Source organism: Triticum urartu, chromosome 6A, assembly GCF_056163025.1.
Source record: "Triticum urartu cultivar PI428250 chromosome 6A, HENAU_Tu73, whole genome shotgun sequence".
NCBI lineage: Eukaryota > Viridiplantae > Streptophyta > Magnoliopsida > Poales > Poaceae > Triticum > Triticum urartu.
This window is the reverse complement of record NC_141878.1, coordinates 603,072,050-603,096,044: the sequence shown is the minus strand read 5'-3', so window position 1 is coordinate 603,096,044 and position 23,995 is coordinate 603,072,050. Positions and strand designations below refer to the sequence as shown.

The window sequence follows — 23,995 nt, the reverse complement described above, 5'->3', positions numbered from 1 at the left end:
TTTTTCAAGAACATGCAGGAGCGATGCATGTCTTTTCAATTAAGAAGAGGAGGAAACGGCATGAAATTACCCTAGACGTCCCTAACCCCGGGGCACCGGAGATCCTATTTTGCCCCGAGGAGGCAATTGGCTGCAGCTTTGACGACTACTCTGAGCCAGTGCTAGGTCTGTATGAGGAGAGCGTCGTGTCGTGCGGGTGGGGCGCACGATTGAGGAGATGGTCTGGTCGTCACCGACGACCAAAGCATGGTTTGACATCCTCAAGTGGATGCCGACGCAATGGTCGAGTGCGATCGTTTTATTCGCTCACATGCCGTCCATGCAAACTTGAATAAAAGCCCTCGTGTCATGATCATCACGGATTACTACGATGGACGATGTACGTATTTGAAGGACTTCACTGGTAGAGGCTTAATATATACGTGTGCATGTTCCTGGTCTGGTATGTTCCCAGCCTTGTCGAGGACTCAATGTGGGGAGCTGCCATTCTCGGAGTTTTGTGTGCAACCCTGCCATGCCATGGGATACATTGAGAGAATGGAGTTTCAAAATCTCAACGATGACACTTTCTATGCGGGTCGCATCGCGTTGGGCTACGACTGCGAGAATGATGAGCATGTTCTAGTGCGTATGACCTACAAAGAGAAGAACTTGAACTTCGCGACGCGAGAATACCAACTTGAATGCAGCTTGCGGTATGTGGAAGAACAAGAATGGCATTCATTAGATGCTCCTCCTAGACCAGTAGCTAACATCCAACCCACCTGCATCGATGGCAAGATTTTCTGGATGGTGGAGCCTAACCTCGGGCCAGTTTCTCTACATTGTGAAATCATCACATTCGATGTCGAGAAGGAGGAATTTGAGGTTCTTCCAGGTCCTCCATGCGGCAGCCATCGCAACGGGCATCTTTTCATCCTCGAGCTCCAACGTGCGCTTTGCGTGGCTTGTTCGGACAAGACCATGAATGTGATCTCCATATGGGTGATGAAGGGCGTTGGCTTCTGGTTAAAGGAATATCATATAGATTTGGAGGAGTTCTCGCCTGAGTATTCGTCTGAGTGGACTACACCTTTGGCCATTGATCTAAAAGATGGACGGATTTTGCTCAACACGGGCTGGTCATTGGGATACTATGACCCCAAGACGGCGTCGATGGAGACCATCTGCAGAGTGGGCATGCCTGGGGATTACTTCAAGTTTTGTCCTGTTATCTACCATGAAAGTTTAGTCAATAGGTTCGGGTCACAACCCTAGATTATGTATTTCTTATATTTTGTCCTTGAGTGGATTTAATTTTCCAAGACCCTTTTTCCGGTCATTCTATCTGGCTCGTATGGTGCAAAAAGTGGGCGCTGCACATCTCCTTCATTTGGGGTTATTCCATTGTTGAGTAGTACATTACTTCCGCCACACTTGTGCGATATCTCCCCTTCACGGACATATCATTTCAATTTAGAGGTGAAGGCACGATGGCTTGCTCACTGTTGTTACGTAGCTCCTCGGTCAATGATTTGTTAATTTTCATTTGTCGCACCCCATGTTCCTAGGAGTTTTATGCGATGTCAATGAAACACTAAAACTTTTCCAACTACTTATTTTTTGTAGTTTCCAACCAACTAGCCAAGTGGCCTTGCAAATCCGAGGGCATTGTTTAAATGTGTTAAAGGTGTATGGAAATCAACTTACAATTTAATAATATTCATATTACACGGTCAGTAATAATGTGATTCCATAGCCATTGAGAATATTATGATAAAATAAAATGCCACGTGTAATTGAACTATATTTGTTCAGCTTTAATTTTTGTACGCATAATTATGACATTCCATTTCCAAAAAGAACAACATATCTACAGCCGTGTGTGTATGTACGTGACCATGTGTGCTGTTATTTTTTGCGGGCTTGGTGAGCTGATGCCCCCAGTATCTCTACTTTTAATGGAGCAGTTGGTAGTCTCCGCCGGTCAATTTCCGTCCCATCAAAGACGGGTTTTTTTCGCTGATTTTTTTCGTCATCTCCCCACCCCACCTCACCCCACCCCACGCACGCACCCCCAAGAAAACCACCCCACAGGAGGAACGCCGTTCCTCTCCATCCCCTCCCGCCGCCGCCGTCGTCCTCTCGATCCCCTCCCGTCGCCGCCACCGTCCTCTTGATCCCCTCGAGTAAGCGGCGCCGCCGCCGTGGTCTCTCGATGCCCTCGAGATCGCTGCGCCGCCATCGTCTCTCCATCCCCTCGAGATCCCAGATCCCACACCGCCACCGCCGGCGCCTCCTCCGCTGGCGACGCGGCGAACGGGAGACAAGGGGAACGATGGTCTCCACCGTGGCGGAGGAGGGCGAGGACCCGCGCTGGAGGAGGAACAGCATGGGTGCGTATTTTTCTTGTCTGCAGCAGCAGCCTCACTAAGGTGACATACCACGCAAACCCCTTCCTCGCTGAGTTTTTGTGACTCCTTGCCGGTGAATGGCAGTTGGATGCCTCCACGCAGCAACCCATTGTGACTCCTCGCTGAGTTTTTGTGACTCCTTGCCGGTGAATGGCAGTGGAAGAGAACCCATAGCAACTGCAGAAGAAAAGAAGTTGGAATCCGAGAGATCTGGAGAGCTTAGTGCAAAAGTAAATCAGGCAAGCCCTTTTCCTCTGAAGAAGGTTGTCTGCACTCTGCACTACATAATTTTTTACAACTTTATTGTCCACATTTATGTTATGATAATCTCCTCTAGAATTGTTTGGATGCATTTTCTTCCAATTTTATGGGCTCTAGCTTAATTACCTTCTGAATTCTTCTGATGGCTTCTCAATGATATTCAGTTTATATTGAGACGAACGAATGCCCTGCTGTCCAATCACTTGCCACCAAAGGTATGTCCTGTCCGGTGTATATTTGGCCAGATATGTTCATCGCACTATCAGAAAACACAAAAAGAATTGTGTACCTGCTATCCATTTTGTCTTTTATAGTGATTCTTCTTTTTACATTATATAATTGTGCCTCATCTACTTTACTTAACCCTGCTTATGTATAGATTGTTGAAGTAGTGTGCTGCAAGCTGACTTCCTTACAGATGACACTGTACAACCACTTCACACACTCCAAAAATGTAAGGAAATTCTGTACCGTTCTGAGTTTCAAGCAATATTCAGTAGGCACATGTAAGGTAGTCAGAGTTATATTTACAGGAGTCTGTGGTTAACCCTGTCAGGTTAAGCGCTTGATATCTGAAGAAGCAAAGAGTACTAAAGTTTTGGCATATATTACTGCTCTTAAGAAATTGTGCAACCATCGAAGATAATTAATTCCAGTTTAATGTTTCGCCCCACGATATATCTCTTTCAGTGGAAGTAGTTTCGACAGTAGGATCAGAGTTTATTACAATCTTTTTTTAATTAGTTAATGTACGCACCTTGCTAAACCCCAACACATTGAGCTGTCTCGTCTGGCTCCGCCGCTGCACTTGGTCGATGTCCTCACCTGGCATCATGATGAGGTGGTGGCCGGTGGGTGGCGTGAGGAGCGGCAACAGACTCGTTTATCTTGTTTACCAGTGTCTACATATTCTGTTAGGAAAAACATCATCTAAGATGCAACTTTTGATGAAAGGAGCTGTATTTTTTTCTTTTATATTTTTGCTGGAAAGAAGGAGCTCTAACTTAAAGAGCATGTCAACATAGCTACTTCCAAATACTTTGAATGCATGCTTCAGCGAAGTAATCTCATAGATGAAGCAGCCTGAAAATTGCAGAATTTTAGCCAAGAGAACAAGCGAGCAAGACATGCAACTGAATGTTAGATAGGAATGCTTGCCTAGCAAAAATATGTCAGACTTGGAGCCATACGGAATATCAGCAATAAGTTCAGGGCACATGTAACTGGGAGTTCCTACAACCTTCAGAAGAGACACGATTTATCAAATCATAAGCAAATTAGAAAGAGAAACACCTACCTAGGGGTTGAGCAAGAATAACTTACTGACTGTAACACCCTCGATGCGGCTATAGCTCCCACGTGTCAAGACACGACTTAGAGGCATAACCGCATTGAAAGCAATGCCGCAAGTTAGAAAATCTTCACAACATCCCATGTAATATAGATAATAAAAGGGGAGATACATAGTTGGCTTACACTCGCCACGTCAATCAAAGTACATAAATAGCATTACAACATTCAAACACTCATGGTCCGACTACGGCGCCAAAATGAAAGATAAACCCAACATGCGACACGGTCCCGATCACCCCAACTGGGCACCACTACTGATCATCAGGGAAAGACACATAGTAACGGCGTGAGTCCTCGTCGAACTCCCACTTGAGCTCAAGCGCGTCATCTGGAACGGAATCATCAGGCCCTGCATCTGGTTTGGAAGTAATCTGTGAGCCACAGAGACTCAGCAATCTCGCACACTCACGATCAAGACTATTTAAGCTTATAGGTAAGGCAAGGTAAAATATGTGGAGCTGCAGCAAGTGTCTAGCATATATGGTGGCTAACCTGTTCGCAAAAGAGAGCGAGAAGAGAAGGCAAAGCGCGAACGGATAACTAGAGGGCAACCTGCGGCAATCATTACTCCAACACCGTGTTCACTTCCCGGACTCCGCCGAGAAGAGACCATCACGGTAACTCACTCAGTTGATTCATTTTAATTAAGTTAAGGTTCAAGTTATCTACAACCGGACATTAACAAATTCCCATCTGCCCATAACCGCGGGCACGGCTTTCGAAAATTCAAATCCCTGCAGGGGAGTCCCAACTTAGCCCATGAAAAGCTCTCACGGTCAACGAAGGAATAGATCTCCTCCTGAGACATTCCGATCAGACTCGGTATCCCGGTTCTACAAGACACTTCGACAAGTTAAAACAAATCCAGCAACACCGCCCGAATGTGCCGACAAATCCCGATAGGAGCTGCACATATCTCGTTCTCAGGGCACACTCAGATGAGCCAGATGTCAGGTAGGCCAGCCCAGAGTTGCCCCTGGTAGCCCCGGACATCGCTCGGTTGGACCAACACTCAGAGGAGCACTGGCCAGGGGGGGGGGGGGTTAAATAAGATGACCCTCGGGCTCCGGAAACCCAAGGGAAAAAGAGGCTAGGTGGCAAATGGTAAAACCAAGGTTGGGCATTGCTGGAAAAGTTTTAATCAAGGCGAACTATCAAGGGGTTCCCATTATCACCCAACCGCGTAAGGAACGCAAAAATCCGGGAACATAACACCGATATGACGGAAACTAGGGCGGCAAGAGTGGAACAAAACACTAGGCGAGAGGCCGAGCCTTCCACCCTTTACCAAGTATATAGATGCATTAAGATAACAAGATAATATAATGATATCCCAACAAGTAAATAATGTTCCAACAAGGAACGGTCTCCAATCTTCACCTGCAACTAGCAACGCTATAAGAGGGGCTGAGCAAAGCGGTAACATAGCCAATCAACGGTTTGCTAGGACATGGTGGGTTAGAGGTTGAACATGGCAATTTGGGGGGCATGATAAGCAAGTGGTAGGCATCGTAGCATAGGCATAACAAAAGAGCGAGCATCTAGCGAAGCAAAGATAGTACTGATTTCGAGGGTATGATCATCTTGCCTGCAAAGTTGTCAGACTTGACTGGATCCTCGAAAGCAAACTCAACGGGCTCCTCGTTAGCGAACTCGTCTCCCGGCTCTACCCAAACAAGACAAACAAGCAACAAGGACACAATCAACCACGTGCAAACTCAAACAACATGATGCGAAGATGGTATGCTATGCGGGATGCAATATGTGATGCATATGCAAGATTTGACAAGGAATGCATGAACCTGGCCTCAACTTGGAAATCTAAGTGTGCCACTGTAAAGATGAGATGAAATCGCTTGAAAAATATATAAAGAACGCCGGAATCGGAGTTACGCTTTGGAAATGGCAAGCAATTCAAATATGACCACGTTCTGCGATTTACAGCAAGTAGCCATCTAAATGTAACAAGATGAACATGCTACAGCACCCAAACATGGCATCAAAATACATGGCAGGGATCCATTCATGATGCTTAACAAAAGATGAACACTGAGCTACGGCCAATTCATCCATTAACAGGTTCAAACAAGCATGACAAAAATGCATTTGACAAACAGATTTTAGACTTAGTGAAATTAACACTTGCCTGGAATTTCAGATCAGGTAGCACACTTCGGAGCATGAAAACTATATGCTATAGGACCTGAACATGGCAAAGTAAAGCATGTCATGGGGCTACTCAAAGAGCTTAACAAAAGTCCCTTAGTGACCTTGAGCCAAAAGGGATCAGAAAATACATTTGCAAGCATGTGAACATGGCAAAAACATAATCAGTTCTCAGACTTAGTGAAAACTGGAACGTGCAAAATCAGATATCAAGTATGCATGTTTACGAGCTCGATGCACTCACTACAGAGCAAGTCATGACAATCTAAGCATACAACCATCAAGAATATACATTATACAAGCTATACATGGCAAGAACAATAGTATAGCATGCACGGATCAATTACAACATCCTCGTCAAAATCGCTAACAAGTAGATAATCTGCCCAGATTCATGAAATGACAAAAGTAGAGCTCGATTGACTCAAGCTAGGGTGCTCCATAATTGCAAACAAAGACATGGATGGATAGAGCACTACAAGATTAACAAAAAACTTACCGATCATCCTCAAAAGAGGCACGGATCACTAGGAAACAACATGAACATATGACATATTGAGATAAACAGGCCAAGGACTTAGTGGAAATGCTAAGTCCCTGAAATCAGCATTAACGAATGCTCCACTTTGTAAGCTTGTGCTAGTCACCACACACATAACAAAAATACATGGGTTGCACCTCAGATAGATGGCAAAACATGTAGCAAAACTCATGAATAGCTCAGGGGCATATCATGCACACAATAATCATGGCAAAAATGACAAATATCTAATTGGAGCAGCAGATCTGACAATTATCTCAAATAGCATTCTTATAACAGCATTTCGGGAATCAAGATGAACTCAAATGAAAATGATGCAATGGGATGAAATGATGTACTCTCTGAGACGAACATTTTGATATGCTATATGCCCAAAATGGAGCTACGGATGTGGAGTTACGATGCTGTGAATAATGCAAAAAATAGGAGAGAGAGAGGGAGAAGTCAACCGAGTGCATAGGATCCAGATCTAGGGTTCGGTGTGCACGCGAACCGAGGCGGCGGCGCACGCACTCCGGCGAGGCAGGTGGTGGCCGGGGTCGTCGAGGGATGGCCGGATCGGGCCGGTCCCTGCCCGGATCCGGTTGGAGGGGAGGCAAGGAGGCGCGGGGAGGCGGCTCCGGCGAGCTCCCGTGGCGGCGGCGAGGTTCGGTGGCAGCGGCCGGCGATGGTGCATGGCGGCCGCCGGCGATGGGACGGCGAGGCGGCGAAGCGTCGTCGGACGGCGGCGGAGGTAGAAGACGAGGCGCGGGGCGGCGCTTGCGGCTGGGCCCGGGAGGGCCTCCCGCGGGCCGGCCGGGCCACGGCGGTGTGGCGGCGATGTGGGCGTGCACCCACCACGTGGCGGTCGCTGGTAGGCGGCGGCGGGATGTCCGGTGCGGTCCGGACGTTGTCCAGCCGTGCGGATGGAGCGGGGCTAGGGTTTGGAAGAGGGGATCCGGGATTTTCGAGGAGGGGTCTTTATATAGGCATAGAGGGAGCTAGGAGAGTCCAAATGAGGTGCGGTTTTCGGCCACGCGATCATGATCGAATGCTATAGATGATGGAGAGGGTTTTGGTGGGTTTTGGGCCAACTTGGAGGGGTGTTGGGCTGCAACACACACGAGGCCTTTTCGGTCCCTCGGTTAACCGTTGGAGCATCAAACGAAGTCTAAATGGTACGAAACTTGACAGGCGGTCTACCGGTAGTAAACCAAGGCTGCTTGGCAAGTCTCGGTCCAATTCGGAAATGTTTAAACCCCACACATGAAAGAAAGGTAGAAATGACCACCGGAGGAGAACGAAGCGCCGGAATGCAAAACGGACAACGGGGAAAATGCTTGAATGCATGAGATGAACACGTATGCAAATGCAATGCACATGATGATATGATATGAGATGCATGACAACGATAACAACACACGGAGACAAAAACCCGAACCCGAGAAAATAAAATAACTTAGCGCCGGAAACGGCAAGAGTTGGAGTACATATTGGGTAAATCATATCCGGGGTGTTACACTGACACAACTAAATCATGAGAAGTCAATACTTTAGGTCTTTATCCAACCCAAAAAGTCCACATTTTAAGCTATTTCTCCCCAAACTCAAGCAAGCCTCTAAATTAGAATGGAGAAATTGCATAGGCAACAAACTTTTAGATACGTTGCATCCTTTAGGTAATCAATCTGCATGTTTAATTTTTCTGTGCTTTTCTTTTGCTTCACCTTTTCTTACTATCTTACCTTTTAAGTGATTAGGTAGAAGTGACTTCACTAGGAATTAGATGTGGATTATATATATGTGGAACTTCTTGCTACTACTGCTGGGCTTGCTAAAAGAAACAAATTCAGTATTGTTGTTCTCATGGAACATGCAAAGAGCTCTGTTGGCATGTATATTTTTTGATCTATCCGTTTAATTTGTTTCCGGAACTTATTATGCCCACGACCACTGCCACGGACTTTGTGGCCGGCCTGCTTATCCTTGATGTGGCTACAATGCGCGAACCAATGTCCGACTTTGAACGCCGACATGGACGGCGGCCTCAAGTGCTACACCATCTTCTTGGTATGCAGACCAGCACCGCTGGGGGCTTAGCCAAGTTGTTTTTTTACCTATTTAACAACTAAGCGCTAGATATTGTCAACGGTTAAATTTGGATGGGTAGGATTTTACTAATGTTTGTTGATGATGCTTTGTTTCAGGATATGTGGAGAGGCTTTTTGCACTGCAGTTCAAGACATACTGTAGATTACATGGCTAAAGAAAATTATTTACGATTAATAAATCATGTTCTTGCTAAATTATTAAGTGTTCAAGCATGCCTACTATTATACCGTGCTTCCTCTTTGTGTATGGCTTGCTATGAAAACACTAAACATAACATGTGCTTGATTAATTCAGTATACTGCTTCTCTTAAGAAGGTTAGGGTCAACAAGGAAGCACATAACAATGTTTGATGCATTCTTCAGGTTGAGGGTCTGATAATGGACTTAACACAACTGCTGGAGAGAGATTAAAATATTGAATATGGTAGCAGAGGAGGAAGCTGAATTTGGTAGATTAATAGAGCGAGAGTTCCAGACCCAGGTAAGTTTATAATTGAGTTGTTTGTGTTGAATCGGGAGATGGGTACCTTCAGACAGCAGCCTCGCTTCCTGTCTTGTTTCCTGTGTGAGTATGTGTCTAAGATGTGGTGGCTCACACGGGAGAAGGGAAGAGGGGCTCTTCTTCTAGGTCAGCACCTCTCATGGGCTTGGGCCCAAGAGACAGATCTTGATGGGCTAGGGCCCATACCGGTTCAACCCTCCCCCTCAAGATGGGTGGTAGATATCTATCATCCCCATCTTGTCACACGCCAAGTTACAGTCCTTTGTTCCCAGTCCCTTTGTCAAGCAATCTGCAAACTGCTGCCCAGAGCTGACATGAGTAAGGCTGATGATCCCAGCATCTAGTTTCTCTTTAATGAAGAAGCGATCAATTTCCACATGCTTCGTCCTATCATGTTGAACTGGGTTATTAGCAATGGCTATAGCTGACTGATTGTCACACCACACTCTTAAGGGTCCCTTCCTCAAAAGTTTCAACTCGCATAGTAGGTGCTTCACCCAGAGCATATCACACAACCCTTGAGATAATGCTCTATATTCAGCTTCTGCTGTTGATCTAGACACAAGAGTCTATTTCTTGCTTCTCCATGACACCAAATTTCCTCCCACAAACACATAGTAGCCTGAAGTTGATCGTCTATCATCTTGACAGCTAGCCCAATCAGAGTCACTATAGCCATCCACCTCAAGATGTCCACTCTTTGCAAACCACAACCCTTTACCCGGAGTCCCCTTCAAGTATCTCAGGATTCTGTGAACAATATTAAGATGCCCACTCCTTGGTTCATGCATGTATCTTCTCACCACCCCCACGGCATACGTAATGTCAGGCCTGGCATGACACAAGTACAATAACCTTCCAACCAGCTTCTGATAATCTTCCTTATTCACTAGCTCACCTGATTGTGCTCTTATTTGATGATTTTGTTCAATCGGAGTAGGGGCTGCATGACATCCCATCATGCCCATGTCACTCAAAAGATCCAAGGTGTATTTTCGTTGGCACAAAGATATTCCCTTCTTTGTCCGAGCCACTTCTATGCCAAGGAAGTACTTTAGATTTCCCAAGTCTTTTACCTCAAACTCCTTGCTCAGACACCCCTTCACTCTCTTTATTTCCTCCTCATCATCTCCGGTGATGATGATATCATCAACATACACTGCAACAATGGTGATCTTCTTATCAATGTGTCTATAAAACACCGTGTGATCACCATTACATTGGCCATACCCCATATTCCAAACAGCTCGTCTGAACCTATCAAACCATGCCCTCGGCGATTGCTTCAGACCATACAAGGATTTCTTCAGCTTGCATACCTTCCCCGTAGTCTGTTCTGTGCCAAAACTGGGCGGTATCTCCATGTATACCTCTTCTTTCAAGTCACCATGTAAGAAGGCATTCTTGACATCTAACTGGTGCAATCTCCACCCAAAGTTTGCAGCACACGAGACCAATACCCGTACTGTGTTCATCTTTGCAACTGGAGCAAATGTCTCATCATAGTCAATTCCATAAGTTTGACTATATCCTCTGACGACCAATCTAGCCTTATACCGTTCCACCTTGCCCTCAGGATTCTGCTTCACAGTAAAAATCCACTTGCAACTCACTGCTTTCTTTCCTGCCGGCAATGTGGTTAGCACCCATGTCTTGTTTTTTTTCAATGCTTCTAACTCCTCTATCATCGATTCACGCCACTTCGGATCTTGCTTTGCAGCCTTCCAATCCTTAGGGATAGACACAGTTTGCAGAGAGGCAACAAACGCCTTATATGAAGGTGACAAAGCCTTGTAAGACACAAAATTGCCAATATCAAGGTCATCACAAGCATCATCCTTTGGCAGAGCCTTCCTTGCTACCTCACCCTTCCTTGCGGCTTCATGTGTAGGTTTTCGCAACGCAATGGGCAGCTCCACTGTGTCAGATGAGCTTGCCTCACTGCCTTGCTGCTCCCCCTGCACTCTTGCCTCACTGCCTTGCTGCTCCCCCTGCACTCTTGCCTCCCTGCCTTGCTGCTCCCCCTGCACTTGTGGTTGCCGTCGAGAGTACACCAGGGTATTCGTCTGCCATCGATCCCGAACAGGAACCTGGAGAGCACCAATCTTAAGTGTATCGACAGTTGGCTCGACATGAGCCTGCACATCATCATCAGTGATGGTACTAATCGGAATTGTACCCACTATTGGTTGAACTTGAGCCTGCACATCATTATCAGCGTTAATGTCCACAGAATCCCCGTGAGTATGAGACACATCCTTCTCCCCCTCTTGACCATCATGCACAGGGTGTAGGTGGTCAAGCTCTGCAAACAGCAGACTGAGATCAGTCGGCTCACCATAGAATGGCTCAGACTCCCTGAACGTAACGTCCATACTTACAAACCTGCGTTTTTCAGAGGGACACCAACATTTATACCCCTGCTGACTAGACGAGTATCCCAAAAAGACACACTTCACTGCCCGAGGATCAAGCTTGCCAACAGATGGTCGGTGATCACGAAAAAAGCAGGTACTGCCAAACAACTTTGGCGGAACAACAAACTTATTATCTCCAATGAGCAACTCAGATGGAGATTTCATGCCAAGTATCCTGGAAGGTGTCCGGTTGATCAAGTATGTGGCTGTCATAACTGCATCATCCCATAAGAACTTAGGCACATTCATGGTAAACATCAACGACCGAGCAACCTCAAGAACATGATGATTCTTTCGTTCGGCCACTCCATTCTGAGGGGGGTGTCCGGACATGAAGTTTGATGAAGAATCCCATGGTCAGCCATGAAAGCCCCAAAAATGTTGTTCACATACTCTGTTCCATTGTCCGTCCTGAGCACCTTGACCTGTACCTGAAACTGGTTCTTTACAAGAGCATGGAAGTTCTGAAAACAGCTAAACACCTCATCCTTGTGACGCATCAAGTAAATCAAAGTCTTGCGAGAATAGCAGTCAATAAAGGCAGCAAAATACTTCTTCCCATTCATTGACACCACTGGGCTAGTCCATACATCCGAATGAATAAGCATAAAAGGAGATATGCTCCTGAGCCCCTTACTCATATATGAGGCCCGTGTGTGTTTTGCATATTCACAAGCATCTGTCATCTTGCCTTTTCCTATTCCACACATAACATCCGGAAATATTCTACTCATCTTATCAAAAGATACATGCCCCATCCTACAGTGATGGATCATCGCCTGCTTCTCCTTATCCTCCATGGTCGCAGCACACACCAAGTCCGACTGCACCTCCTGGTCCATGTACCAAAGCCCCCTACGCCTGGTGCCAGTCCCAACCGTCTGGCTCGTCTGTCGCACCTGAATCAAGCAACCAAACTTGTCAAGGATCACACGATAGTCCATTTGATCAATGAGTGCACTGAAAGAGACCAAATTGACAGGAAAGGCTGGCACATGTAAAACTGACGATAGGGAAATGGTCGGAGTACACTTGACTGTACCAACCCCTATGACTGGTTGTTTTGTGCCATCAGCCGTTTGTATAGTGCCCGTGTGAGAGGGAGGATGCTTAGTGTAAGACTCGAACACACAGGAGTTACTAGCAACATGCTTAGATGCTCCAGAGTCAAGAACCCACTCTGGAGCACTCTCATTAGTAGCAAGAGATGCTCTTTCCGGATTACCTTCATCAGTGGAGGCCCAGTGAGCAAAGTCTCCATAGACAACATCATCTACAACTTTGCCTTTGGACGTCCCAGTGTCTCCTGCAACGGCCATGTGAGCCCTCTGACCCCCTGAGTGTCCTGAGTAGCCACCTCTGCCTCTAGAAGCCTGGCCCCATGAGGTCTCTGAGTATCCACCTCTGCCTCTAGCACGTCTACCTCTGCCTGTCCCCCCTCTGTTATATCCCCTGCCTCTGCCACGAGTTGGACATTCTCTCTTCCAGTGACCTACCTCCCCACAGATATGACATTTGGTGGGATCTCCCCACTCCATGCGCTCAGTGACTGCAAATGTCGAAGCTGGCACAACCTTCACGTCTGCATGCTCAAGGGATAGGCGCACCTCCTCTTGAGTCATCGCTGCAATAGCCTCGGGAATGGTAGGCAGACTAGGTTGGTGCAACAAGGAAGCCTTCCTGCCATCAAAGCAACCTTTGAGGCCAGCCAAAAATTTCAGCACACGCCTGCGTGCCATCCACTTATGCCCTGACTCGATTGAAGCCGCGTCATAGAGTTCCAGGGGATCATAGTTATCCTGGTCAGCCCACAAAGCCTGCAGTTCTGCCACGTATGTCATCACTGACATGCCATCATCTTGGCGCAGCAACCTAATCTTGTCCTCAATCTGAGCAATGAGCATGCCCTTGCCAGAGTATTGAGTGGACAGAATCTTCCATATCTCAGCAGGTGAGGATAGCCCCTCCACAGAGCGTCCAATGGAGGGCATCACAGAGTTCAACAACCACACCATAAGTACAGAGTGGATGACCTTCCACCTCTTGCCCTCTGCACTACGCTTGTCCCCTGGTTCTACAATGGTGCCCAACAAATATCCATCAAGCTCCTTCTGCTCCACAGCCCACAAAGCCCTCCTGGACCAGCTCAAATAATTTGTTGCCCCCTCTAGCTTCATGTCCAGGGGCGACATTTCAAGCTTTTGAGCCACTTCCTGTCGAGGAACGATGGCCCCAGAGTTGGACTCCGCGAGGATCTTAGCGAGCTTCTCCAAAGCCTCGGCAAGACCAGTTGGTTCAGCCATCGTTTGACGGGATAAGCAGCAACATCAAAATTCAGCCTTAGAGAGTCTTCTTTCCCAAGCAGCACCGCCACCACCACCACAACACCAAGCTCACAACAGCAAGTCCACAGAGAAAAAAAACTCTGTAAAGCACACAAGCGGTCCAGCCCAGCCTCTTCCTGTTCCAGAACGAGCAGTCCAGCAGGCTGCACTTCTTTCTTCCTCTGCCACAGCACCAAGAACCAGCCGCACAAGCACCAGCAGCTCAGCAAGCTTCCAGGAACAACACAAGGCAGCAGCAGCTGCTACAGTTCCTCTTCTGTTCAGCAGCACCAACAGCAGCAGCTCCCCGCCGCAGCCTGACTCGCACACAGCCCAAATCCACCGCTGCCTTCTTCCTCCTCCTCTTCTTGCCGCAGCCACCTGCACAGCCCGCAGCAGCCCTCCTCGGCCGCCCCCTTTGCAGCTAGCCACCCCAGGGACGCGAAGCAGGACAAGAGGAAGCAGCACCTTCCCGGCCGCGTTGCAGCTCCTCGAGCCTAGCCGCGCCGCCGCCGCACGCACCACAGCAGACCCGCCGCCTCGCGCACGCACGCAGCCTCCTTTCTTGCCTGACCCCGCTGGGCCCCACCGCCGCCTCTTCGGCGAGGGACTACGGCCGTCACCGTCGTCGCCTGGCTCTGATACCATGTTGAATCGGGAGATGGGTACCTTCAGACAGCAGCCTCGCTTCCTATCTTGTTTCCTGCGTGAGTATGTGTTTAAGATGTGGCGGCTCACACGGGAGAAGGGAAGAGGGGCTCCTCTTCTAGGTCAGCACCTCTCATGGGCTTGGGCCCAAGAGACAAATCTTGATGGGCTAGGGCCCATACCGGTTCAACAGTTTGTAAGACCAGTGCTACATGGTTCCACTTTGCATCTCTGTAGTTATTTAGCTGAAGGTGTGCATGAGAATTAGCTATTTATTATTGTGTACTTTTAACTTTACAAACATTGAAGTTGTCCTTTTTTATCAATAACTTCATGTGGAAAAGTATTCTTTTCAAGGGAATCATGGTTAAGAATTTGTATTAGAGGTTGGCAGTGATAATATAGTAAGTTTGCATTTTATACCAGCTAGCAGGACTTCATAGAAATTTGTTAGAGGAATTGCAACAACCTTGACCAAATATTATTTTTCTTATTCCTTTCTGATTTTAGACAAAAACAATAGAAAATCTCAATACTTCTACTATCGCAGTACTTGAAGTAGAGCAACCGCTGCCTCAAACTTCCAAGAAGATGGGCATGAATGGCTGTTTTGGTTGCAGGTTACTCCAAGAACAAGTGCATTATATTTCTGTGTATCCAGTAGCTTATGCAGCCCATAATTACTTTACCAACAGATTCATGATTGGGAGAAGTAGCTAAAGGTTAGAATTGCAGCATCTGAGTGTGTCCATTATCCAGCAGACTATAAAAGGTCATAAGTTTTGATTGTGTGCCCATTTGTGTGCACATGGGTAAAAGATCCTTGGACATTTTTATTGGGAAAAATTTGTTTTTGCCACTCTAGATTTTGCCAATTTTTCTTATGCCACTCTAGATTTTGACATTTCACTTTTTCCACTCTTAGATTTTGACAATTATCACAATTGCCATTCTGTGGCAAAAGGAAAATAATTTTATTTCATTTTTGCCACTCTTAGCTTTTGACAACTATCACAATTGCCACTCTCAACTTTTTGCTTTTGCCACGAGAATGGCAATTGTGATAATTGTCAAAAACTAAGAATGGCAAAAGTGAAATGTCAAAATCTAGAGTGGCATAAGGAAAATTGGCAAAATCTAGAGTGGCAAAAACAAAAATTTCCCTTTATTTTTTTAGATCTCTGGAGCACCTTGAGGTAGCAATCCAGACTACAATGTCACATTTTGTATGACCACTGCTCAAGAGAATTATTTTTTGAATATTTTACTAACATTCTCGTGAACCTGCACCTGAAAGTTTTAATTTTTGCAGCAAGCGATGCAGAGAAACAGGACAAATAACTACAAAGTAGTAGATCATAGAAAGGACCGGTGTCGATTGATCAGTCATAGTCAAAGAATGATATGGAAATTAAACTAAGCACGACATGTCGGAATAATAGGAGAACCAGAGCAAGAGAAAAAAAAGTTGATTAGCAGGTCGACAGTGACGCCTGCTAAGAGAGAATCCACACGTCCATCCTTTTGCCACTGCTGAAGCCCCACATCCTCGATCTCAACACGCTTGCCTGCCATCCTGGCCAACGTCCTCGCTATGGCCCCCAAGCCACGCAACCACCTCGCCAGCTGTTGCTAGAGCCGAGCGCGTTGGCAGACTCTGCACCTAAGGTAATACTTTCAGTCACGCTTACGAACAAGTTTTTTTTCTATGAAAACATAGGTTTCATTTCTGGGCAGCATGTTCCTCCCCAGGCATCAACAATGTGCAACAGTTGAGCCAAAGGGTGGGGTTGCTAGCTCCCTTGCGGCTGTTTCATTCGATTTTCGTGAGACATTACATATGTACATAATTGTAACCCGGCCTAAGCTTCCTAGAAATACATGTCTCTCTAGGAAGTTTGGATATGTTCTAACTCTTCTCAGTTAGGATTAACTGGATATGTTCTAACTCTTCACAACGGGTGTATATATTCATCTTGGAAATTTGTCAGTGATGTAACGTTTTGTGTACAAGCTGATTCTGATGTAACATTTGGTCAGGTTTTTAGTTGATGAAGGACGAAGTCCGCACCAAGAAGACCATTCTGATGGCTTCAAGAGAATCAAAAGTGCAGAATCAAGTTACAATAAATATGTCGATTACAAATATGCCTACAGATACACAAGTGGTTTTTAGATATCTTTGCTTGATTTGGATCTGCTCAGAGATAAAGGATGGCCACATTTATATGGTAGTTACTTCCATGTCACAAAGGTGCTCTTCAGTAGGTACTACATAATCACATTGAAGTTCATCACAACATTCACATTCTTAGTGTTGTTATCATATCATATATCATATATCTCTTCAGTGTTTGATCACAATTTAGACAATTGATCTGATGTTGCTCATCTTTCAGTAGACGTATTTTAAAATTTATGTTTAGTACTAGAATTATGTTTTCAATTCAGTTTCACATCATCGTGTCACTAGAAATTTCAACATGGTATGCTTGTTCGTTTAGACTAGACAACTTTATGAAAATGCAGTATCGGCATCAGTATGCTGCCACTGATCGTATTGCCAAGATTTTTTGTACATCATCTGACACAACATCATATAGTCAATATGATGCCCTATGCACACTGCCCATTAACTGGATTACTAGAATGTTCATTGTTTTCTTTCATGTGTATCCCTTGGGGTGTGGTTCTTATGAACACTTATTTGCAGGTTTATGGATTCCTTCTAGAGTTTGAGAAATTTTAATGAGAATTTGTTTGACAGAAATAGGAGGAGGGGCCATTAGGAAATTTTTTACGTAGAAGAGATCTCGGGCAGACTGGAACCTATGGACCAAAACTGGGGCAAGAGTTCAGTAGCTTTGATGTTGTTGTTCTGGAACTCTTTATGTCGTGAAATGGCTAGGAAAATTGCATTGGTGCACTTTGTATAATTTGGGGTCCTCAGATCGAGACAATATTGTAAGAAAACGCGCCTTAAGGTTTGCATCGTTTGTATTAAGGCTTCCTTATTTCAAACGAACATGCTTTAGAGGTGTTTTTACAGATGTGCTCCTGCTTCTATCTACAGATCAAATGACTTTTTGTTTCATTATTTTCTGCCAATATATTATTCAGGAGTAATGAGTGATAAGAATAAGATAAGCCAGTCGTGAGTGTGAAGTAGCAAGATAGTTTGTAAATTCAGAATCTTCATTGCAAGTACACGAACTGATGTTTTTTGCCCACGCATTGCTCAATGATAATTTATACCATGTCTTTAATTTACTAGATGAACTGCACACCTGAACGCAGCACTAATGGAAAGATTCAGCATCTTGGTCGGCTGCTCGCGGCTTGTGGCTGGTGGTTGCGGCAGTGGCAGAGCAGTGTCCGAGAGCGCGGCGCAAGCAGTGGCCCCTGCTATGTGGGCTGATGGGAGCACACCGTCCAAGCATCACTTCCAAGTATGACAATGTCCGTTCTACACCAAGGTACATGGGCACTCGTGCAAAGATCTAACATCTTCACCAACTAGGACTAAGGTATGTGTTTTCTTCTGCCCGTGTGATGTGGTGATAATTTGTTATGCATATGTTTGTAGATGTTAGTCAGTATTTGGGAGATATGAGGTAGTTTGCTAGATAAGAAATAGAACAAGAACAAGAAGGAGCTTTAGTTGGGCCATGTCATTGTGAACTTGCAGCACATAATTTGATAGGAGGTGGTTGTCGTAAAACTAGGTGCTTAAGATCTGTGGAACTATAACATTTTTTTAGTCTAAGTTTTCTGTGTTATCTTTATTGTAGTAATAGTTTGAACATTCAAATGAAATCTGGGATATTACAACGATGATAATACAACTTTGGTAAAGATAGCCTCTATTGATTATAAAATGCATGATGAGTGTTTTTCCTAATAACCATGGTATGTGAGGTCGATTTAATATTCACATATATGCTGAAATTTTGACACTGAAGAACTAGCAATCGAGTTATATGAAATTTCTTGCAAGAGCTACCATTCTTTTTAGTATTGACTAATCCCATGGGTACCAATGGTGAAATATTCAGGTCTAAATACTGGATGAGATTTTCATTGCTGGCATTCTTCATGAACCTATCAAGGAGAACATTTCAATACTAATTGCTACAAAGGTGTTCTCACCACCGGCTAGCAAGAAGAGAGTATGATTTTTCAGTGCTCACTGTTATAAGCTTAATTCACAAGGAGCTTCTCAATGTTGTACATGTAGTCTGTGAGTAACAGAAATAAAACCTATTTCTTCATTCTTGTCTTGTACCTCCGTTTCAACTCCCCAAAACCAGTAGAGTTCAGTTACGTGCTTCAATATTAGGAAGTCATCATCTTCTAAAACAAATTTTGTTACCTACTCAAACATATTTTGTTACCGTGTTTCTAATAAATTTTGTATAAAAACATGTGTACAATAGAACCTGTACAACCTGCATTGGACCATGCTCATTTGCTCTGTCCATTTCTTCTAAAGAGTCCAGATTCCTACGCGTTCATAAATACGATTTAGTGTGCTCTATTACATTACCGGAATCAGATGATATATTTTCTGTGCGAATTCGTTGACACAGTTCCTTACCAAAGTTGTATCTTCGAAAAGGACAAACAACTCTATGTAATTCTATCATCCATTCTGATTTTGAACCAAGTATACCCGTTATCTTTTTCCTTCTAGCAAGGTACAATAGACATGTTATGAAATTCTCCTTTGCCTTCTAGGTGAACCAAATAGGCATCTTTTTAACAAATGGATGGAATTCGTTTGTCAATAAAAATAAATTTTTCACAGGAGATGTTGTCTTATTTCTTCAAGTATAAGCAAATGAACATTGTGATGAAGTTAAAAATTTTCTATCCGTATTCCTCTTATTCATTGTGTGTTATCCCAATTTATGCATGTAACAAGGATGAATGATGATGAACTTAGACTTAGTGTAAGGAGAGCCAGTCTGTTTCGTTGAACAAAACAACTCTCTATCCTTATTTCTCCTAAAAGCTTTCAGACGATACTCACACCATATGATTCCTTGAAACATAGAAGTGTTTTTCACATCTATTACAATCCAAGGTTTTTTTAGTTAATATTATTCTTTATATTTGTAAGTAGTATAAAGTTGCCCCAAAATTGGTAATATGATTTTGGATGATATATTATGATGCCGACAAGGAGGTTATTGGTGCTGAATAAAATAGCAGTATGAAATACCCTTTCATATATTTGTTGGCTTTTAGTTTGAGCCTTTCAACTCAACTGAAATTTTTATTTGTATAGTCTTTTACCTCTGGTTTTGCAGGTTATCTGAAATGGTGGTAGGTATTAATGAAGTAGTCCATGTTGGACTGGCTTAAAGTGGAGAAACATGATTGTATTATTAAGCATTTAAGCTCCTAGCAATTTAGAACCTCGATATCTTGGGGCTGCCTTGCATTATTTCATAGATCTGTATTTTTTCCGGACATTTTATATTGCCACACAATGAGAGTTGAAAGTTCTGGTCTGGCATGATGTGCTGTCAGGACACGTCCCCACTTATGTTCTAGGTTTGGGGGTTTGCAGATTTGTTTAAATGGCACACAGTACTCCATGTGTTTGTCTTTAATTAATGGATAATAACAATACACATGCTTTCGTGAGATGATCGAACCTTAAGCAGAAATAATAAAGGCATTCAAGTGTTATTATCAGTTGTAATGAAGTGCAATGTTTCAATTTTATTATCAAAATATACTGCAAGTGAAGTGGATTTTAATTATTATTTTTTGTTATTGGCTTTTTTTCAATCCATGTTAAAGTTGACATGCCTGTGGCAACGCACGAGCAGTCTACTAGTGGACTATAGTTTTTCTCTTTTAGTACTTTGGTTTTTGTTGTGGGCCTTCCATTCTCGGATCTGGTTGTGGCTTATTTATAAAGCGTGGCCAGAAGTCTTTGTCGGTTATGTATGTGACCATGGATTAGTAACCAGATCGTGCGCTCGAGGCAGTTTCTTATCTCATGCTAAATTCATTTATGAAGTGCAAATTTAGATTGTCAGTTTTTTGTAATAACAATGAGGGTAAATTTTAGATTGCTGTTTGTATCTGATGTTAAATTGATACATACAAGACAAAAAAAAAACATCCAAAAAACATTAAGAATTTCTTTGGAACAAGACAAACTTTGCCAAAACAAGAAAACCTGGCACAAATCTTGGAGTAATGATGATACATGCACCGATGCACGCCATATATCTTGCAGCCAGTTCTCATTGTTTTTGTTGGAGTTTTGTTCCATACATGTTTACAGTTGATCATTAAGGAAAATGAATTAAAATAGAAGGCAAAAGCTCATAGTGCTTGATTAGCCAGCTAGCATGATGCAAGTCCAAATTGTGCGAATACCCTAATTAAACTTTTCTAATGGGTTGTCATGTGTTTGTTGTACAAGCGAGAGCCTTCCTTGATCGACTGCATCAATTTGAAGGTTCGACAGTCATGTAGTACTACCGATCACTTTTACTCCCTCCGTCATAAATTAATTGACTTAGATTCGTCTAGATATAGATGCATTTAGCACTAAAATGTGTCGTATCTATACAAATCCGAGTCAACTAATTTGGGGTAGAGGTCCTTCATGCACGTACACACATCATGCCCTTCAGGGCTCATGCAAATACGTTCATTAAGGCTTTCCTCTTGAAATAACTTAAAGACGTTTGATGTCATATATTTGCCATGCTCATGGATGTGTATTAGAATAATGGTGTTTTCCTCTTCAATTCACCGTAAATATCCAAGAAAATGCAGTTATTCGTATTGTGCATATGTACGTATGTGAAAGGTATTCTTTGAAAAGAGGTGAGAAAAAAACAAATCAATTTCATTCTGTCTCTCTAACCAAATACTGAAATGTAACTATTCCATTCCTCCTATTGTCTTCACAAGATTCCATTCCACTTTGTTCCTCAGCCAAACACACCATAATTATTTTCACCGTGTCCTTGCCTGAGATCGTTAATTTTGTTTCAATCCGAATTAGTTTTCATCGTAAACAAGTGAGATGTAAAGTACAACTGCATGTTATTTTTTATTTTTTTTGCGGGGTTAAAAGGGATTTCATTACTCAACGCATGATGAGTTCGTTCCTACAAAGCAGAGGAACATCTGCAGGCCCAGAGCGCAACCATACTGCAGTCCGGCCCTCCGAGCGTCCGAAGCCAGCAAGGGTATGACTGACAACGTTCTGGTTCCTACTTACATGAGCAATAGAGTTATCCCTTTCACCAAAGAGCCTTTTAATTTCCTGAACTAACATCATATGAGGTGATCTGTCAAGAGTGGGCGACTTGATCAACCTGACTGCATCCATGCAATCCATCTCGATGTCCACTGGGAGAGTAGACCACTGAAGAGCAAGGTTTAAACCCTCATGGCATGCCAAAAGCTCAGCTTGAAGAGGTCCGGAGCAGTGTCGTATGGAGCGGCAAGCGGAGAAGACGATGTTGCCGTCGCTGTCGCGAAGGATCAAACTGCATGTTATTAGAACAACTCTTTAGTGCTTCGTTTTTAAAAAGGCATTCTTTAGTTAGTGCCTAACGTGATTGCATCCTAACTAATTGTGGCCTATGTTATTGGAACCACTCGTTAGTGCCTGCCACGTGCTAGCTAGCTCGACATTTGACCACCGTTGGTTTACGGTTTGTGGCATGCATGCATCTCATCTGTGTGGCTCGATCGGCGGCCTCACCATTCGATTGACCATGGCCACCGCCTCTCTTACCCCTATTTTCCTTATGATCTCAGGAAAAACTTAGCTCACACATATTCCTCCTCCACCTCCGGCGATCCGTTGGTTGGTCGTCCCCTACCCTGCGGTTGGCATGTCTATCTATATATAGCACCACCCCCCACATTTGGCTATATATGGATGGAGATGGGTCTAGGCCTCCAACGTACGATTGGACAGTTTGTGCATCGGCTGGCCATGGCGAGGCTCTTCAACACCGTCTCCTCCTTCGTCTTCTTCGTCGTCGTCCTCCTCCTCCTCAGTGAAGTCTCACTCGCCGCCGCCGCCGCGGACGCCGACGGAGACGGAGACGACGACAACCCCGTGGTCAAGAAGTTGTGCACAGACACGCCCTTCCCGGAGCTCTGCGACTCCATGATCACGCGCTACGACCAGAGCAAAGGCGCGAACGAGGAAGGCCTTGTGGGGATGGCGGCCCTCACCTCCGCCAAGCTCCTTCTTAATGCGACGGCCACCGCGAGCCCGGCTGTCCAGAGGGACAGCCACCCGGGCCTGAGCAAGGCCGACGAGATCTGCTTTGAAACCTGCTTCAAGGAGCTGACCAACGCCGCCCAAACACTCGACAAGCTGTGCATAAGCAAGGTTCAGCTCCCCCAAATCGACAACTTCATCAAGTTCAACAAGGAGTCGCATGTCGAGTGGAATTGCGAGAGGTGTCGCCAAGGGGAAGCCAAGAACATAGCCGACGATGTCTCCAAGGACAACGAGGCCGGGAAGGCCATGGCTGTCCTGGAGGTGCTCGTCAACAAAGTACTAACCAAATAAAAGAAAAGAATAACTCATTGAGTACTAGCTGTTACTACGTTTTTTGGTTAGTTTCCTTTTTTATCTTGTGGGCATCTTATTAGTTTCCTTGGTTATGTAATAGTAAATTCATACGTGCAATGCACACTGCTATTAGGGCGCAAATTAATTGCACGTAGATGTTATGTAAGATATAAATTACGTCTTAATTATGTGAGTAGCACAAACATTTATTTGTTTTCTTAAAAGAAATAGACTTTGATATCTGTTATAATATTAATTGCACACTAAACTTCTTGAGCGCTCAGCATTGGAGTAATATAGGTCATTGGATTGACATGATTTGATGGTTAAGATTAATTGAATTTGCCCCCTTTGGGTCTTTTTGTATTGGTATAGATATAGATGTATGATATGGTTTTGTTTTCTTCGTCGGCTATTGAAATAAAACGAACTAATTATATGTTTATATTTTTTTTCATAAAGGACATTTTAACTCAGTCCTACATTAAGTGAATATCCAGATTCAACATAACAAGATGCATAGCTAACACGTTTAAAAATGAAAAATAGAAAGCATTGACTTACAGGGAAAAAAAACTAAGATGGAGGAGATTCTATCCAAAGAGTTGAAGACTACTCCGCCATCCATGGTTGGAGAAAATTTCCCTAGCCGTAAGCTCGTGGTTGAAGCATTAGCACATGATAGACCAAGCATACATACATGAATACCCAGCACATCAGTTGAAAC

General features: G+C 44.3%; 4 protein-coding genes across 5 annotated transcripts; 3 read left to right on the top strand and 1 right to left on the bottom strand.

The window, feature by feature from the left end:
* The first annotated feature begins 519 nt into the window (after window positions 1-519).
* On the top strand, window positions 520-1,257 carry LOC147967168 (putative F-box/kelch-repeat protein At1g13200). Its single transcript, XM_087531061.1, has one exon. It carries the CDS (start codon window positions 520-522, stop codon window positions 1,255-1,257), a length of 738 nt encoding a protein of 245 aa, XP_087387187.1.
* An 807-nt stretch (window positions 1,258-2,064) lies between these two features.
* LOC147967167 (DNA repair and recombination protein RAD54-like) lies at window positions 2,065-3,975 on the top strand. Of its 2 annotated transcripts, XM_087527512.1 has the most exons (5): window positions 2,065-2,375; window positions 2,478-2,632; window positions 2,819-2,869; window positions 3,034-3,108; window positions 3,211-3,975. In XM_087527512.1, the coding sequence occupies exons 1-5, from the start codon at window positions 2,198-2,200 to the stop codon at window positions 3,298-3,300; spliced, it is 549 nt and encodes a 182-aa protein (XP_087383638.1). In that variant the 5' UTR covers window positions 2,065-2,197; the 3' UTR covers window positions 3,301-3,975. The 2 variants fall into 2 exon arrangements, with proteins under 2 accessions (XP_087383638.1, XP_087383637.1); XM_087527511.1 differs by having other exon boundaries at window positions 3,034-3,975.
* A 7,897-nt stretch (window positions 3,976-11,872) lies between these two features.
* Window positions 11,873-14,027, bottom strand: LOC147967166 (uncharacterized). The gene is made up of 2 exons (XM_087531060.1): window positions 12,118-14,027; window positions 11,873-11,939 (listed from the first exon to the last, which is right to left on the bottom strand). The coding sequence occupies exons 1-2, from the start codon at window positions 14,025-14,027 to the stop codon at window positions 11,873-11,875; spliced, it is 1,977 nt and encodes a 658-aa protein (XP_087387186.1).
* An 8,584-nt stretch (window positions 14,028-22,611) lies between these two features.
* On the top strand, window positions 22,612-23,581 carry LOC125513810 (uncharacterized). Its single transcript, XM_048679018.2, has one exon. The coding sequence runs from the start codon at window positions 22,621-22,623 to the stop codon at window positions 23,263-23,265; it is 645 nt and encodes a 214-aa protein (XP_048534975.2). The 5' UTR covers window positions 22,612-22,620; the 3' UTR covers window positions 23,266-23,581.
* The last annotated feature ends 414 nt before the right edge of the window (window positions 23,582-23,995 follow it).

Excerpts from the sequence above, each read along its gene's own strand:
- LOC147967168 (XM_087531061.1), top strand. The coding sequence starts at position 520 with ATGGGATACATTGAGAGAATGGAGTTTCAAAATCTCAACGATGACACT.
- LOC147967167 (XM_087527511.1), top strand. The coding sequence starts at position 2,198 with ATGCCCTCGAGATCGCTGCGCCGCCATCGTCTCTCCATCCCCTCGAGA. Across the intron at positions 2,376-2,477 it reads CTGGAGGAGGAACAGCATGG|TTGGATGCCTCCACGCAGCA; the intron begins GTGCGTATTTTT and ends GGTGAATGGCAG. Across the intron at positions 2,870-3,033 it reads CCAATCACTTGCCACCAAAG|ATTGTTGAAGTAGTGTGCTG; the intron begins GTATGTCCTGTC and ends GCTTATGTATAG.
- LOC147967166 (XM_087531060.1), bottom strand. The coding sequence starts at position 14,027 with ATGGCTGAACCAACTGGTCTTGCCGAGGCTTTGGAGAAGCTCGCTAAG. Across the intron at positions 11,940-12,117 it reads AGGACGGACAATGGAACAGA|TTATGACAGCCACATACTTG; the intron begins GTATGTGAACAA and ends GGGATGATGCAG.
- LOC125513810 (XM_048679018.2), top strand. The coding sequence starts at position 22,621 with ATGGAGATGGGTCTAGGCCTCCAACGTACGATTGGACAGTTTGTGCAT.